Source organism: Wolffia australiana, chromosome 15, assembly GCF_029677425.1.
Source record: "Wolffia australiana isolate 7733 chromosome 15, ASM2967742v1".
Classification (NCBI taxonomy): domain Eukaryota; kingdom Viridiplantae; phylum Streptophyta; class Magnoliopsida; order Alismatales; family Araceae; genus Wolffia; species Wolffia australiana.
In genome coordinates, this window is record NC_135849.1 from 4,561,193 (window position 1) to 4,580,544 (window position 19,352).

The 19,352-nt window shown below is 36.6% G+C and overlaps 2 protein-coding genes across 3 annotated transcripts; both read right to left on the reverse strand.

Annotated features, from left to right (window-relative positions):
- Positions 1-2,447: 2,447 nt before the first annotated feature.
- On the reverse strand, positions 2,448-5,338 carry VTE5 (phytol kinase 1 VTE5). Of its 2 annotated transcripts, none has more exons than XM_078587608.1 (7): positions 5,189-5,338; positions 4,824-5,120; positions 3,492-3,559; positions 3,278-3,409; positions 3,080-3,195; positions 2,887-3,001; positions 2,448-2,785 (listed from the first exon to the last, which is right to left on the reverse strand). In XM_078587608.1, the coding sequence occupies exons 2-7, from the start codon at positions 5,088-5,090 to the stop codon at positions 2,590-2,592; spliced, it is 894 nt and encodes a 297-aa protein (XP_078443734.1). In that variant the 5' UTR covers positions 5,091-5,120; positions 5,189-5,338; the 3' UTR covers positions 2,448-2,589. The 2 variants fall into 2 exon arrangements, with proteins under 2 accessions (XP_078443734.1, XP_078443733.1); XM_078587607.1 differs by having other exon boundaries at positions 3,492-3,564; positions 4,808-5,120.
- A 13,217-nt stretch (positions 5,339-18,555) lies between these two features.
- On the reverse strand, positions 18,556-18,960 carry LOC144712624 (uncharacterized). The gene has a single exon (XM_078586898.1). It carries the CDS (start codon positions 18,958-18,960, stop codon positions 18,556-18,558), a length of 405 nt encoding a protein of 134 aa, XP_078443024.1.
- Positions 18,961-19,352: the final 392 nt, after the last annotated feature.

Genomic DNA, 19,352 nt, shown 5'->3' on the forward strand with positions numbered 1-19,352 from the left:
TTGTCGATGCCGTTTGATTCTCAAAAGTCTTCTGCCGCGCATCGTTTTGTTCTGTTCATCCATGTCAAGGCCTAAAGAACCCAACAGTCCTTTGACCTGAGACACCAAAGATGTCTTGTGGACAAACAGTTGTACTTTGACTTTGACCTACAAGTTTCTAATCATGGGATTCTAAACACTCTTAGCTCAGGTGTATCAATAATTTCACAAAGACGATTGAGTGGTCAAGATGGGATTGTCTACTTTTAGTATAAGAGATGGCAGCTCAAGGATGATGATGTGATGAAGCCTTTGGCCAAGACAGTGAAATGTCGAAGAAGAGTTCTGCATTGATTTCTTAACCGATCAATACTAATTTGAATGACCAATTAGGGTTTGATAGATGACCATACCGTAAGTCATCCTAAGAGCGTCAAGTGGATGAGGTACAATATGTACACGGTAACCAATGATGAACAGGTTCCATGAGTGAGTCGATACACACTCCTTTGTATCTTCTAGAGCACAAGGTATAGCTTGGCACCCCATGAGTTGGAGACTCAACCTATCGATCGTGTTAATAGATCGGACATTAATTAATCTATATGATGGCATAGTTAATTAATTTAGAAGGCCAATAAAGGCATTTAGGCAGCCATAGTCATTAACTAGACTGATACATAGGCCTAGAGGGTCACACACAGATGGCATTTTGGACGTCGAATGATATACTTAAGTTTTGGAGAGTTTTATAAAAAATACCCTCTTAATAGAAATAGGGGAAGGCCCTGAATTAAAATCACCCAGGTCAGAATTGTTCAGGGGCCTTCCCCTTCTTTTCCCTTTTCCCCACATCTCCTCTCCACTCTCGATTTGATCAGGATGGCATAACAATGACAATGAAGGTTGAACGGAGTTCACAAGGGTGAAGGAGGAGATTCGCCGTGCTTAGGATCGTGTGGATACGTCTTGAGGCTGCACACTTGAGCAGCTTGAATCGACTCGCTCCGGGATCCAAGAAATCACGAATGCAATTTGTGCTCATGTTCGGCATTTCATTATTTTAATGACATCGTTATCATTCTGTTTAAATCTTCCGATGCGGATCATTTTGAATTCTTCATCCATAACTAGGTCTTTAGAACCCAAAAAAACTATCCTCAATCTGCAATCCTCAGTTTTCCTCATCTCTTTACCTTGTCCTATCAAGCTTTGAGCTCCCACAGCCTAACACCATTTGATGGGGCCGCATATCTTAGTAGACCAGTCTCCAAACTCTAGTTTGTGTGATCCTCAACATCCCACGCTAAGCCTCCTTGAAAGTTGATCAGTTATATTCCTTTGCCTTCATCTTTTTATAATATTATTTAAATTATCTTATTCCTTCTCTGAAATTCAAAATTGGTTTCCCCATTCCAGTAGGTTCAAATGGGTTCACCTAGGCGCTGACATCACCTTTTTTAAGTGTATTCCAGCATATTAAAATTTAGTACAAAAAGTAAGATAAATGTTTCATCCATTAAATTCTACATATTAATATTTAAATATATTTTTATTGATTTAAAATTTCATAAAATAATACCTCAATGTGAAACTTCTATAATGAGGAATAAACCATATAATTTTAAAATTTGTCTAATGTGAACTTTCTACATTTATATCGAAGAATTTATATGAATCAAAATAAATTCATCTAAATATATGAGTCCACATTTAAGATTACACTATGTGATTCATTGTGCTCTCATCAAATGATGATGCATTCATTACTCATTATACATAAATTTGAAAGAGAAAGTATAAAAAAAGTTGAGAACTAAGTGATCATTAGGTATGATAACTCATATTTACATGATGTAATTAATATAAATATAAATTTGGGTTATTTACGCTATTATTTTGTAAAAAATATTTTTAAAATCAAGAGATAGAAGAAAGAATGCTTTATGCTGGGCAATCATTCTTCCTGAAAAACTCAATTTCATTGGTTCAATAGATCTTTTGACATCATTGATTTTTAATGACCGAGACGTATTCGAAGTTATAGAACTAAATGACCAATTGTATTTTCTTCATAAAAATGGATTTGCCTGAACAAAGGTCAAAAGCCTCTCATCTCGTTGTAGAATGATTGAACATAACTTATTAATGGGTTTTTTCTAACCCATGAGCACGGAAAAAAAACAAATACCGGTTATTTCATGTTTTATGAACTTTTCTTTCTTTTTTTCAACAAATCTCATTTTTTTGATACCTTTCTCATCCTGTTAACCAATTATCTAAGTGTAAGTCTCAACTGTATTTGATAACTATTCACGACACTGATCTATTCAAACAATTTTCTTTTTTATTGATACTTCTCCCTGGGTGGATGTTATCTGGCCTTAATTACATCCCTTGAACAGCCAGAAGATACACTCAAGATGCCAAAATTCATCAGGCTCTGTTAAAGGTGAAAGAAAACCAGATAATCCACAAACCCAACCATTTGTATGCGAGTAATGTGAATCCACACCTGTAATATTACTGTTTACAAATAACCCTAAAACCTATCTCAGTAACAGGGGAAACAAAAATAGATAATGAGGGGAATAAATATGTTCAGTGGGTTCAATGGGTATGGAAACCAAAGAGCAAAGAAGCCACCAGGATACAACACAGAGGAACTGAGATGTTGTCGTCGATGAAATCTGTGATTGGCAGCGATTCCACGACTGTTGCTGCCAAGGCGATCAAGGCAACCTTTGTGGCCACCTGATCCCACTCTAACTGAAGGTACCCAAGAGAGGAGAAGTAGAATAGCATCCTTAAAAAGAGAAAAAGAGCAGAAAATCCCCAGCTTTGAGTTTATTCAAATAAAATTAATAAATGCCCTGTTTAATGAAGTAGATATCCTTATCAACTTACCCCATAGATAGGGAAAACCCAGAGGTGAGCATACATATGCTGCCAACCCAGCTCTTCTGATTATTGTAGGGAAGCTTGGCCTTTCCATACTTCCTACCCATTATATCAGCAAAACCTAAAGAAATTGAAGAAGAAAAGCAACCACAATGAACTTCACACCCAAATCAATATAACAAGCAGAGGAGGTAATTACCATCACCGCCGCTCATCATTGACAAAGATATGATTCCTGTTGGTGAATCACGCCAGAAGACTAAGACACAGAACATCAGTACAAATACATAATAGAGAGGCCCCCTGAGCAATTCCCTGAAAGAAAAGGAAACAAAAGGGAAATAAGTTACAAGGTAGAGAGTCGGTATGAATTTACAGGCTTTGATAAGTAGGTTACTCAGCCTTCCCCCCTCTAGATACAGACTTGACGAGTCCTTCATTTTTTGCCAGAGAGAAGCCATAAATAACAAGCAATATGCCATTTAAAAGAGGTATAAGGGACGCGAAGACGCGAGCCTCAGTCGCCGAGCTGAGGATATAAAGCAGGAATATGAGAACAAAACTCTGATACAAAATACTGACACGATTTAAGGAAATAGGTGGATGTTAACCTGAATATTGGCCATGAGGACATGAAAAGTACACCTGAGAGTATATGGACAACTTTTCTGCTCACCTTCTGCCCTAAAACATGAAGCAAAAACCTGAGAAACACCACATTTTTTTCTTGAAGTTCTATGGTGCTCATGAGTAGAAATTAAAGGTCGTTAATGTCATGTAGTGTTCCTTGTATTTTAAAAGGAAAATATTGTTCCTCGTTGAATGAGAATTAAATTTGAGAGCCTCCTTTGATGAGAATTCATATATGCTCAGTAAGTAAACAACCAACTACTCAGAGATTTAATCCCAAAAAAGTTCAGACCAAAATCTATGTTCCCAGAAATTCATACATAAATCAGTAAATAATTGTTTCGGCCCAAACGCAAACCTATGGATAAAAAGCGTTTACTTTAAATTGATTCAAAGAGCTTTTCTGGAACTCAATGAGTTCCGGCAAAGTTATAACTTACCGAAATTGAGAGAGCACAAGTTTTCCAAAAAATATTTGAAAACAAAATAATAAATCAATTCCAAAGACAGATTTTTCAGGGTTCGGAAGAATTATGGATTTTCTCTCCCAAAATTCATAAGAACACCTTTATAATACTTTCATCTGATGCCTGCCAAGTTAATAGGAAAAGGGCGCCGGGATTAATGTAATGATGAACGGAATCGAGAAAACAAGACCCTTCCAGCAAATTTTCTGAATCGTTTACTTATAACTCTACTTAAAACTTGATGCCTGAATCCAAATCAACATCAGCACATAATTATAAGCCCTAAATGAAAAAGAGTTTGCATCAAAATTCATGAGGTGAAATCATTAGCGAAAGATAACAACGGAGAGAAAGATAAAATGACAGAAACCGAGAAAAAAATTAGAAATCTGTGAATTCATGCATGTTGCCATTCTTGAGGAGAAAATCATTGGTGGAAGAGAACAATTGAGAGAAAGACTAACCGCGAGGATCGTAGAAAAAAAAAAAAAAATTAATGTACTATGATTCTATGAAACAATGGCTGCATGGATCCAAATCAACATTACAGCATCAAAATTCGCCCTAAATTGAGAGGATTTCCGGCAAGATTCACGCAAATGACCAATCATGGGAAAAAATATTAGGCGGACAGAATCAAAGAATTTTCTTTGATAAACGCCGCAACGATCTACAACAAGTCTATCAAACAACTGACGCATGCATCAAAATCAACATCACAGAAAGACTACAAGCCCTAAACTAGAGAGAATTACCGCCAAAACTCAAGAAAATTACCACTCTGGAGATGAAAAAACAATCAGAAACCAACCCAAAGAGGGAAACCTTACGAAAAGAGAGATAGACCTGTTCTAAACTTAGACGCCGGGCGACGACATCAACAACCCGGACGAAGGCAAAGGCCCCCAGAGCGACCGCCACCGCCGCTCCCCCATCCCTTAAAACCCCCAAATTATCCCATCCCCCATTACACATCACCCCAGCTCTCTTCTTCCGTTTCCTGCGGAACCCATCTCCTCCTCGGATCTCTTTCAGCGATGAACAGCCCAATTGGCGCAAACCCATCCTGGGCGACCCCATTGCCACAGCGATACCTCCGAGGCTTGCCCACATGGTCCCCTTGCTCAATTGATCTTCTCCAATCTAGATATTCATGAACCCATCTTAGATAAACCCATCTACCAATGCGCGTTTTCCATGTGAGTTCATACCTCTTGGGTAACGGTGATGAGGTTCCCATTTGCTGGAACCAGATAAAATCGTCAGGTTCCACGAATGGAGGTGGCCGGGGCGAGGGTGGGGTGGCATTATCTTGCCGAGAACTTGTCCAAAGATTAAAAAATTGTGGGTTTTCTTCCTTGAGATGGGTTCTTCACCGTGGGAACTGGGAAGAACCGAGAAACTAACTGCAGTGAGCGTGGGACGTCGCAGTTTAAATCTAGATTCTAGACCCACTAGACTTTGTCTTCAGCCAAACTGGCCCACTAACTCTTTAGACTCTTCTGACCTTCAATTATTCTAGTCCTGTTCTGCTCCAGACTTCTCCTGTTGCAGGAGTTTGCAGGATTTTTTTTTCAGTTTTACATTTCCCAGTGTGAAGGAGATGGAGGAATCCAATGAGATGGATGAGGAGATATTGATTAGTTTATGGCAGTCGTTTCCTCCCATTGGACTTTAATTTCACCCATGTGGCAAGAATTTTTTTTAATGCCATTTTTGACTGCCTTTAAAAAGATATAAAATTTTCATTCAGATCCCCAGGAAGGCATTATTTTAGGTTTAAAATTTACTATTTAGGTTTTTTCTCTCTTCACAATGAAAATACCTGACAAATACTCGATCGATCGACTGTCTAGTCGTGTCTCTTTGGTCAAGAATAGGGTAAGTTTCATTGTTGACTTGGGGATGCTCAACTTTGGGCCTAAAATATCAACAATCCTTTCATAGAAGAGGCAAAATCGTTGTCAACACACCGCAATACTCCAACATTGAAGAATGATGTAATTTAATGAGCTTTAAACTTGGTTCAAGTCTTTTTTTTGGGGGTTCTGGGTTGGAAAGAGGTATTATCTGATTTAGAATGAGCGAACTTCAGATTTATATTAGAAAAATATAGTGATTTCTATTGAATCCTCATTGTTTTTCCTCAAGTTTACAACAGATATTTGTGGTAAATTTTGTGACATGAGAGAGGTGATTCATTTTGAAGATAGGAAAATTATTTCTAGAATTCAATAACAAATATCATGCTTCCCAATGCTGAATGCATAAATCCACAACACTACTGGAATATATATCTTTCGACCAAGAAATGATTGATATTATCTAAGACTCTATGAAAACATATATCTGTTATCCCTGTTCAAAATGAAGTATGTTAATCCAGTAAAAAGATGTCATTTTATTTTGATCTGTAAATGTTATGATTTTCAATTGAGAATGAAAATATGATATAGATTTTAAAGAATGCGTTAAAATGATATAGAGCCCATAATTAAAAATGAGATTATGAAATGTTTTCATCCATATTTTTCAATTGTTAAGAAAAATTACATCAGTATTTATTAACTTACCTAGAAATGTGAAGATAAATATGATAAACCAACAAAACCAAAATGTCTTACATATTACGTGTGGAGAGTAAAGAGCAAAATATTTCTCACACAAAAGGTCACGAGGTTCTGAAAAACCTTTCTGTATATTTCTGGATGCTATACTATATTTTTGTATTTTTGAATGCCATATTATTTGACAAGATTTGCAATTTATTGATTGAATTACCAAAATAAATTAGAATGCGGTTAATTTTAGGATTTTGTTCAAATTGAGCTTGTCTGGCTTTCTATAAGAGATATTTATGAACTGATAAACAAATTAAAAATTTTGGAGTTTGTTCAAAATAATAGTCAATATTTTCATTCACAGTCTGCTCATTAATTCTATTAACGTTAAAAATGTATTACCAACTAGGAAGCCTTAGGCTCTTTAATAATGATAATGTGAAGTCTTTAGAATTCACAATATAGAAAACCAACACATTAGGTATGTCCTAAAAAAGATCTTAAATTTGATCTATGTGAAACTTGTAAAACAAACAATTTACTAGAGCTTCTTTGGCATGTCCTTGTTTCTTGTAAACTCCATTTTAATAGTTGTCACATCGGGTGTTGACAAATAGTTGTTATTTATGCTCAATATTGTAAAAACATTTTGATGATTCATCCATTCTTTTTGCATCCTAAACTCTTTATAATCATCATTCCACTATGCCTCCCTATTACATGCATTTTTTTTCTAAATATCATCTTTCTTATGGTGAAGGATATGTGTTCGTCAAGCCAATCACACTTCAATATCATGTTTAAGTTCATTGAAATTAATGTCCATTCATTATTATTATTTTGCTGTAATTTTTGTAATAAAGTTCTTGAACACATGTGGAGTATTATTGAATTATGATAAGATTAATGTATAGTTATCACTAAACTTGAAAAATGTATAACAAGTATTCCTATTCCACAGATAGTTGAGACAAACATCAAAAAATCTATAAATAGTAACACTATCAGATCTGATCTTGCAGCCATTACTGTATGGACGCTAGGGATAGATGATAGGTTCTATTTAGGAAAAGACTTCATAGAGTTGGTATACATGAATGCATGAATGTTATTACACCTAAATGACAATCATGTTGATTCATGTCACAGTCGTACAAGTGGTCCTTTTGAATGTAGGACCACAGTCGTACAAGTGGTCCTTTTGCACCAAAAATGGCAAATAAATCTTATGGATGGATCACTGTATTTTCACAATGATGTAGGAGTTCCTAATCACAGGATTGAAAATAGCTTTAGCGCATATATATTAAGAAGTACACAAAGGTGAGTAAATGGTCAAGATGAAATTATCCACCCACGGTATAAGAGGAGATTGTGTTGGTAATTGTGCTTTGATAGAGGGCTAGAAAACACATTTCTATACAAAAATGATATAAATCAATTTCAAATTGATCTCTAAAATAAAACAGATGAGGTTCACCTTGTAGGGAACTTGTTCCACCCTTGAATTTTTCCCTTTGGAATTGTTTTGATGTCATTCAAGTGTTCGACCTCTAGAAGTATCCATGCGATCAAGGTGCTCTTTGATCTCCACTTCTTCTTTCCAACCCTTCTTGAAGATATTCGCACCATGAAGACACTCTTCTTTGATGAATCGAGAATATGAAAAGGAAGAAATGCAACGCCCAGCTTTGGCTGGCCTGGGTGCCAAAAATGGGTGCCCCTCCTCTACTTATATTTTACTTCAGATTTTTCACAAAAAATCACTAAGTAAAAGTATATCCACCAATGCCTTATAATCTTATGTCTGTGACCCTCTAGGCCAATGTATCATTCTTATTAATAATTTTAGTGGCTCAATAATATTTATTAGCCAACCTAATAAATTTATTGTATCGGCATACAAATCAATTAACTATGGATCGATGTAACCTACTCAATAGGTTAAGTTTCAAGTCTTTGTGGTGCCAAGCTACATCTCGTGCTCCATAGTAGAAAAAATAATGTTCAAAGTCTCTTATGGAACCTTTATCATCATAAGTTACCATAACTGTATAGCCCTTCATCCTTGCAAGACTCTCAAACTACTTAGGGTATAGTTAATCGCCAAAACCCAATTGGGTTAGTATCAATGTTCAATGAGAATAATTAATGAACCTCTTCTAAAATATCCTCACCATCTTGGCCAGGGATTTTTCTTTATCATCTTCCTTGAGCCAATCTCCTCTAGGACAAACAATCTTGTCTTGACCACCCAATCACCTCCAGGTACTTCATATTACAACCAAGGTAAGACTTTATTTGCATCCCATTATTAGGGACTCGTAAGTGATAGTCAACATATAGTTGTCCATCCATGAGATGTCCTTGGTGTCTCAGGTCAATGGTCACTTATACAAATGTGACATTATTATCCAGATTGATGTTCAGGTATGAGACAACTTAGGGATTCATACATATCAATTCAGTGAACTCTTTCACCAAAGAGCAACCAACAGCTCTCCTTGGTGTCTTTACTCTAATGACCACATGATCAGTCATATTTAACATGTAATTAGGATCAGATAATGTTATGATATCTAGATAATTAGATTGCCTCGACTATCTATCAAATATGAATATTTAGAATACATGTTTAAAGACTGGTGATGACTATATTAAGATCTCTTCACAATTCAATAGACCATTGAGCGTATTCGTGGACTCCATTATTGATATCACAAGGGAATAATGATCAATACATATTTCTTTCAATGAACTTAAATAAAATATGGTTGTTTGATTGTCTTGCCACTCACATAATATCCATCAGAATGATTGAAAGGAAGAATAGGCATTTAATTACCTGCCAAAGTAGTAGATATACTGGAGTAGATGTTCTGCCATAATCACATGTATGCATTAGTACTAACTAGAATGATGTATTAGGTTTTGAACAAGAGTCTCAGTTGAATGAAGGATTATCCATATATTGTAATTGATGACCAAAGACCTAAAGAGTCCAAGGATAATAAATTATTTCATCAAGATGGATTGTGGTTATTACATTTTCTAAATGTTCAAGGAACATCCAAAACTTGGTCATCATATAGAAAAATGATGGTTTCACCTCAGCTTGATGGGAACATCAATGGAAGTTTCCTCATGCCATGCTCAATAAAATTCATAGTATTAATTACGGAAAAAAAATAAATATGCTATAAATAATGCAGTAATATTTAAGTATTAGGATACCCCTTTAAAACCCAAAAATTGGGTGGTAACTATGTCATTTAATGCTTCTGATTTATGCAACAAATATTTTCATTTTTTCTTATGAGCAAAGGGCGAGCAAGGGTTGAATCTAGAGGCAGCAAGTATTGAATTAGCAAACTTTAAATTAAAATTTAATTTTTATATATATTTATTTTAGTAATGAAACTACGAGTATAATAGGAGCATCCGTCGACAAAAGGATCACCCTAAGATGATCATCTCATGGCTATTGAGAACGAATCAAATCAGATGGTTATTTTTCTCAATCTTTCTGAATTGCTCCTACGCAACCAAGGTTGAAAAGATTGATAAAGTCAGTCATTCACAACCACTTATGGAGGATTCCTCGAAAAGTTAAGGATTAGTAATCTTTTTAGAAATTGAATGGATTCTGTCTTATACACACGCGAGGAAGGTAATCAAAAAAGAAAGAAGATGAGTTTAATGAAATCAAAATAGTGAAAATTTATTAGCAAAAGTGGTCATACTTAACCAAATGTATTCAGAATTTATAAAATCATTTAAGTAATTTCAATAACATTTGAAAGTAAAAATACTGATTAACTCTAAATAAATACCATTGAAGGCATTTTGGCAGTGCTAGGTGACAGTTAATAGAAGTGGACATCAGTAGGGTGGAACGAATGAAAGAAACATTGCTTCTGATTATGATGGATATGATGGTGGATACACACCAACAAGCAACGGACCAGGGTGCTTCACCATTGCAGGTGGCAATAGAGATGGAGTCGAATACAACACAATGAATGGTGAAGTTGGAGGTGGCATGTATAATGTTGAAAACCTAGGCTATGAGAAATGATAACCTACTCAGAAATAACCATGCCAAGTGGTCTTTCTTATTCTTGTGTCTAGATCTGAACATCACTCATTAAATTTTTCACAATTGGATTGCAAGAACAGGACCCAAACGATATTATGAATGAGTAAATCACTCCATTCATTGTAATTAAGAACAAAATCCAAGGGTTAGTTTTTACAAGGATCATTCTATTTATATATCCAAGATGATAGATGGATAGAGGAGGTAAAGAAGTAAGTACCCTCAAAATTTCAGCCCAAAACTCTTTTGTCATTAGATATTGTCATTTGAAGTTAGAGCATTCTGAGACGTCCAATTTTCTCTTTCATACAATCAATTGGGCAGATTACTAGTGTAGCACAAAGTTTTAGGAAGGCTTGAATTTCAAAAAACACAATAAAGATATTTAAATAAATTCAAAATCATAGTTTCTAACTTATATATTTATTTTCTTCATGGATTTAATGTTAGAAAATTCCATAAGAAAACCAACAATTCCATAAAACTGAGATTATTACATTTAAAATATTCAAAAAATATTATAAAAATTAATAATCTAAATATGAATTTCGACATAAAAATATTTTATTTATGAAATTTGTGCACAAAAAATCTATGAAAATACCATAAAACAGAGAATAATATGAATTTCATTCTAAAAAATATAGTACATCATGTTAAGCCGTACTAAAATGGATTTTATTATTATTTCAATGATAATAAGCACATAAAATACATGAAATTACAACTTAGATTATCATCTTATTTATGATTCTTACCCGTAAAAGAAAAAAGGAACTCCTTGTATTTATATTTCACATCAACTGCTATTCCACATTAAGAGAGATAATATCAGCCTAGAGAAAAATTTAATACAGTACATAGTATGATGTTGAGATTTTATGTGCTAGAATGCAACAAAATGTTTTGGAGAAGATGTGGGATGTTGGGTTCTAGAGGCCTTGAGATGGATGAACAGAACAAAAACGATGCGCAGTGGAAGACTTTTTGCAAATCGAACGGCATCGACAAAAACATTAAACGAAGTACCTTTGCACGAATCTCATTCATGATTTATTTGATCCCGGAGCGAGACGAGTCAAGCTGCTCAAGTGTGCAGCCTCTAGACGTATCCACGCGGTCCTCGGCACCTCGAATCTCCTCCTTCTCATTGACGAGCTCCATTCTTTCTCCGTCGGCGTCGTTACGTCGTCCCGATCACATCAGGGATGGAGAGGGGGTGTGGGGAGAGTGGAGAAGAAGGGGAAAGGCCCCTGAACAATTCTGGCCTGGGTGAATTTCGTTCAGGGCCTTCCCCTATTTATACTAAGTGGGTATTTTTCATAAAAACCCCCAAAACTTAAATATATCTTCCAACGCCCAAAAGACCATTTGCGTGTGACCCTCTAGGCTCATGTATCAGTCTAGTTAACGACTCCAGCGGCCTAATAACCTTTATTGGACTTCCAAATTAATCAACCATATCATCATATAGATTAATTAATGTCAGATCGATTTAACCCAATTGATAGGTCGAGACTCCGACACGTGGGGTGCCAAGCTACACCTCGTGTCCTAGAAGATACAAAGCAGTTTGTATCGACTCACTCATGGAACCTATTCATCATCGGCTACCGTGTATGTATAATCCCTCATCCACTTGACGCTCCTTGGATAACTTAGGGTATGGTCAGCTGTCAAACCGTAATCGATCATCCGAGTTAGTACTGATGCATTCGAAAATCATCGGAGAACTCTTCTTCGATATTTCACTACCTTGGCCAAGGACTTCATGGCATCGTCTTCCTTGAGCTGTCACCTCTTATACCGAGGGTGGATGATCCATCTTGACCACTCAATCGCCTTCGTGTACTTCTTGATGCACCCGAACTAAGACCGTTTAGAATCCCATGATTAGAGACTCGTTGGCCATAGCCAAAGTACAACCGTCCCTCCACAAGACGTCTTTGGTGTCTCAGGGCTAAGGACCACTTACACAACCGTGATGTGAATCAACCTGATTGACAGTTCGGTATAATACAATTCAGGGATTCGTACGGATCAATTCAGTGAACTCTTTCCACTAAAGAGCACCCACTATCTATCCTTGGTGTCACCACACTAATGGCTACGGGACCGGCCATAGTCATCATATGAGTGAGGCTAGATAGTGCTATTCTATCCAGATACTTCAGTGTCCTTCTCGCGTATCCTTCGAATAGGAATGTTTAGAACACATGCTTAAAGACTAGTGATCTCTGTATTACGATCTCATCATAATTCTTTCACTAAGTCCGATCATGTATACATGGACATCATTATACGCATCACTCGCGCACTATAATGAATATGTTCTATTTATGAATATGGAACGAGATGTGGAATGTGTGATTGGCTTGCCGGCCACATATATTTCCATCATGGGATTGGTGCCACTAATCATTGGCAGATTGGATACTAAGACTCTTATTCTTGTTTAGGAATTAAGTTCCATTATGTTAATGAGTAGTGCACATACTGTGAGTGTATTTTGATTTCGCAATATCTGGACAGATGGCACATATGATTTTTTATGAATAACTTTCATATTGTATTAATTTATATATTAAGTGTTGATTTGTGGATATAAAACAGTGTAATGAAAGAGTTAACTAAACATGCAGAATTTATGAACAACGTAATTATGAAATATGTAGCAAAATTATATAAAAATAAAAATTCATTAGATTTTATAATTAGTTAATTTTAAAAATATAAAATATAAAATTATATATGCCATGGATATATTTTAAAAAATTATAATTATATTTATAATCAATTTCATTTAACAATAAGGGATCAAGAATGCTGAGATTATATATACAAACCTAGAGACTATACAATGTAGGAAGATAAATTCAAAATAAATGCTATAAAATTTATATTAAAATTGATTACATGTAATATATTTTTTGATTTATACCATTTCTGAAATTTACTTGACTTTGGAGAAATTAATTTTATCCAAAAACATAGTACCTTAAGAAATATGTGGTATATATTAATAATGATATAAATAAATCCCTAGAAGCTATAGTATTTGATCAAGAAGATAGAAGTCATCCCACTTTAACTAATGTAAGTGAGGCGTGAGTTTACGAGCGAAAGTGACGTTAGGCACACTAGGGCAACACAATACTGTAGGGGTGGGGGCTTGTAGTCTACTTCACGAGACCTCAGTGATGGAAATATATGTGGTCGGCAAGCCAATCACACATTCCACATCTCGTTCCATATTCATCAAAATAACATATTCATTATAATGCACATGTGATGCTTATAGTGAAGTCCATGAATACATGATCAGACTTAGTGAATTATGATAAAATTTTAATGGGGAGATCACTAGTCTTTAAGCATGTGTTCAGTATTCCTATTCAAAGGATACTCGAGAAGGATATTGAAGTATCCGGGTAGAATAGAACTATCTATCCTCACTCATATGATAAGTATGGCCGCTCCCCGAGCCATTAGTGTGGAGACACTATAGATAGATAATGGGCGCTCTTTAGTGGAAAGAGTTAACTGAATGGTATTGTACTGAACTGTCAATCAGGTTGATTCATGTCACGGTTGTGTAAGTGGTCCTTTGACTTGAGACACCAAAGATGTTTTGTGGAAGAACAGTTGTACTTTGACTATGACCTATGTGTCCCTAATCATGGGATTCCAAACACTCTTAGCTCGGGTGTATCAACAATTTCACAAGGACAATTGAGTGGTCAAGATGGGATCATCTACCGTCAGTATAAGAGGTGGCAGCTCAAGGGAGATGATGTGATGAAGCCCTTGGCCAAGATAGTGAAATGTCGAAGAAGATTTCTCTGATGATTTATAAACTGATCAATACTAACTCCAATGACCAATTAGGGTTTGACAGTTGACCATACCGTAAGTCATCCTAAGAACGTCAAGTGGATGAGGTACTATATGTACACAATAATCGATGATGAACAGGTTCCATGAGTGAGTCAATACACACTCCCTTGTATCTTCTAGAGCATAAGGTGTAGCTTGACACCCCCACATGTTGGAGACTCAACCTATGGATTGGGTTCAATCGATCTGACATTAATTAATCTATATGATAATATGATGACATGGGCCTAGAGGGTCACACGTAAATGGTCTTTTAGACATTGAAAGATATACTTTAGGTTTGGGGGTTTTTATGAAAAATACCCACTTAGTATAAATAGGGGAAGGCTCTAAAAAAAATTCACCTTGACCAGGATTGTCAGGCATTCTCTTTCTTCTCCTTTATCTGCACACATCCTCGTTCAAGGAGAAGGAGATGGAGATGGCATAAAAATGATGAACGAGGCTCATCAAGGAGGAGAAAGTCTGATGTGGTGAGGACCAGGTGATACTTCTAGAGGTTGCACACATGAGAAGCTTCACCTGACTCGTTCAAGGATCAAAAGAATCAGGGGTGCGATCCTTGTCGAGGTACTTTTTTCCAATGTTTTATCAATGCCATGATGATTCTGTTTAAGTCTTCCACTGCATAATGTTTTGATTTGTTCATCCAGATATAGGCCTTCGGAACCCAACACTCACTGCCTTTATTGGCTCATCAAGTCGTGCCTTTTTTTGTCCGTCCACGAGGTTCTGAAATCGAAGGAAGATAAAGAAGTGAAGAAGGAACTTTAGGTGCAAGTTTATGCATGGAATTTAGGAGCAAAGAAGTGATGGAGAAAAAGAATAGTATAAGTCAATAAAAAAGACAAATGAAAAGCTTTGATGAAAGCAGATGAAAGATAAAAAAGGGGTGAAGGAAAAGGTCAATTGGATCGCGTTGGTTTATCTTCATATTTATGATTAAAAATATGAACAAGTATTTATAAAACTTATGTACAAATCATTTTGAGTTGTATGGTAATATCAGAAGTAGGTTGATCCAATTTACTGAAAACTTGTATCCTAATTTATTCAAGGGGTCTAAATGGAGGGAGGGACTTGCGACAAACAGTTGAATCAAATAACCAAGGAGAATAAATTGATGAATAAGATGTAGGAAGTGATAACCCTAAGTTAATAAATTTTTAGTATTGAATGATTCTGTATTTTATATGATTCCATTTTAATAATTTTTAATTAAATAAATACATATTTATTTCATGGGCTTAGAAAAACCACATCCCTAAATATGGCTCTGAATGAATATTCCAATATTCATTATAAACCACAGATTCAATATGAATCAATATTATATAAAATCTATATCATTGTGATAGGCGCAACTTTTTTCTTAGAATAATTAGCAAAATACACAGTGCCGGGTACGTCCAACCTTGTGGTTGTGGCCGTAGACCGATCCAGCTGTGCACTTGACGCCACCTAAGGGGGATTTTATATATGAACTGGATTGTTTATCAACGTTTATAGGCATGAAACAGGCATAAATATCCCAATTACACTTGGATCCTACTCGTCCATGCCCATGGTGCAATAAAAGAAAACATACATGAGTGTACCTAAGAGGTGCTCGGAGAAGGTCGCTCGTGCCGGTGTTGCGCAGGGTCCCCCGCAGTGGTGATGGTGCATGGAGTGTCCAGAGCTTTTCCCGCCTTCAATAGGTGTCAGCGTTGAGGTGCGTGGCGTGTACATCGGTCAGGCGAGAGGGCGAGCATTGACAGGTATATCTAGGGTTGCATACATCTAATATTACAGATATTATACAGGTTATGTAGGACGGCTGTGATGTATGGGTGCTACCGTTTAGTTAAAGAATGTAAAAGTGGATGTCAAATGACACTATTGGAATTTGTTTCATTTTGCATTCATTCTGTATCGATAATTTTGCAGTCAGTATACGCTATCTGTTATGGGATAAGGATAACAGATAACAAAACTTATGTTATCCGTTATTGTATCCGTTATCCAAGAGCATTTCTCAATTTTGGAGGTTCTTCTGTTTCAATATCTGATATCTTGAACTGATGGGGGATATCAAATAATATGAATAATATAACATACTACTATTCATTGTTATAGAATAATGCTAGTTGCTCATTGAATAAGAGTATATGTCTATTTGCCGTGAGAGAGAACGAAAGAGTGGGAGAACAAGATATAATTAGAGACAGACGGACAAGAGAGAGAGAGAGAGAGTGAGTGAGTGAGAGAGAGAAAGAGAGAGTGAGAGAGAAAGAGAGAAAGAGAGTGAGAGAGAAAGAGAGAGATAAAGTGAGAGAGATAGAGAGAGAGAAAGAGAGGGAGCGAGAGAGAGCAAAAGAGCAAGAAAGTCAGAGAGAGAGAGAGGGAGAGCCATAAGGAAAGAGTCAGAGAAAGGGAGGAAGAGATAACGAGCGAGAGAGGGGAGCGTGTGAGAACGACGGAGTGGGAGGGAGAGGTGGAGAGAATAAGAGAGGAGGGAGAGTGGGGAGAACAAGAGAGAGGGAGGGAGAGGCCGCGAGAAAGAGAGAGAGAGAGAGAGAGAGAGAGAGAGAGAGAGAGAGAGAGAGAGGGAAGGAGAGCAGGGAGAACGAGAGAGAGGTGTTGGAGGGAAAGCTGGAGCGTTCACACCGTTCAATAGGTGTTGAGAATGAAGAAACAAATGTTGATGGAGAGAAGAAGACAGCACTGAAGAAGAACTTTTCAACTTAACATTTCATGAGAAAGACAGTACATATTATAGAGCAAAAAGAAGAGAGAAACTGTAACCACTAGCGAGATTCATTTTCCCATGTAGCTCATAATGGAAGGACAAAAATAGCTGGAAGAATGAGTAGTGGGAAAGTGGGGATAGTGGCAGGAGTAACTGCCTTCAACCGTAAAGAGAAATTTATGGACTGGGCTTAATGTCATCAAGAGAGAGGGAGAGTGAGAGAGGGACCGGGAGAATGAGAGAGAGCAATGGCGAGAGAGGGATGGGGAGAACATGAGAGAGAGAGGTAGCAGGAGAGATAATGAGAGAGAAAGTGAGAGTGGAAGAGAGAGACAGAGAGCAGGAGGGTGACCAAGAGAGCTGGAAGGAGAGTGAGAGAGACTAAGAAAGTTGGAGAGAGGGAGAGAAACAAGAGTGAGAGAAAGAAGGAGAGCAAGAGAGAGAGGCTTAATGCTATTATTTCAAAATCGATATCGTTATCCAGCATAACGGTATCTCAGATCGTCATCTGCTTAACAATATCTGTTATCATTATCCATTTTCTACCCTGAAACTGTCATCCGTTATCGTTATCAGACATGTTTTGGTCTTCTCCAGATAATGGATATTGCAGTATCCGATAATGGGTATCGGATTTGGATGCAGTTAGTAGCATCCTGTTGTGATGCATCAGTATAAATCATCACTCTTGGAATCAGAACTAGTTTTCAAATGTCTTTATAACGTACTGGAAATTAATGAACATAGTCTACATAGATCCATGGATCTGTGCATCACGATTGAAAATGAATCACTGGAAATTAAATAACTAGAAATGACCTGTATCTCCCTTGACATAAACAGAAAGAGATAGCTAATGAGAAGATGAAAAACTACTACTTGGAAAGCGTCCTTGATTATGGTATTCTTTTGCAATTATAGTAATTAATGGTTACCTATAAAAAATGAAAATTAAAACATTTTTTGAAGAAAAAATAGGGAAGATCACTCCAGAACGGTGATCAACCCGATGTAAGCATTATTCAAGGCCAAATAGACTGGTCCTCTACCCACCCTTTACTCCCTCTGAAACCAGTAAGAAATAAGACCCCCTACATCCCGTAAGACAATGAAAAATAAAAGAGAAGATAGATCCAAATCACATGGGACATAATCCACAAGAAATTGGCTATTTGATGAAGGAATTCTATAAAACATGGGGAATATACATCGAAGACACTTCACGTCTTGCATGGTCTGTTCTTCTTTTCGAGATGCTTGCAAGACAACCTTTGATCTTGTGCAGGAAAATCATTCTCCCAAAGTAGGCTGAATATCAGAAGGGTCAACAAGTCCTTCAAGTACCACGAGTCGATCAAGGAGGGCAAATTTCTCATCTTCCAGGGTCTTAATTGTATCGGAAACTTCGCCCAGCTCTCGGTCCAAAGACAAACTCTCTTCTTCCAACAGTAAATATCTTCGTCGCAGAGTTCGATACTCGCCTGGCATTGACGGATCATGCGCAAACGTTTCAGCCTCTTGTAAAGGCGACATTCGATCGACTTTAGATGATGCTTTCTTTGCTGGCCTCGTTGTTTTAGCTAATGGATGTGTCATCTCATGATCTCCTGCATCTATGTTTGGTTGAGCTAAATGCTTCTTCCTCTTTGGTTTAGGTTTTGGTTCAACAGAAAGTGGTGTTCTAAATTCTTCCATTTCCTGATGAGCAAATAAATGATGGTATCTGCCCGTGGAGAGAAAATAAACTGTCAAAATATAAAAAACTTATAAGAAAAAGATGAAAAAAATATACTAAGCCACAAGGGTCTCGCAAATGATGAATCTCGTTTTTAGGGGCTGGGTGGGTAGAGACTCGGAATTTGAAATTTCTGATTCTGAGGAGGAAGAGACAAAAGAAAAGAGAGAAAAGCAAGGAAAAGAAAGAGGAAAATGAACGTATAACAATATCAGAAACTTGAGATATATAATGCTCAAGCAATAAGGGGTTCGATGTTAGTAACCCAATCGATTCTTAGAAAACACATTGTATTGCCTTCATTGATAATAGCTAAAAACGTATGTTATTGTTCCAATTCCCTGAGTGGTAA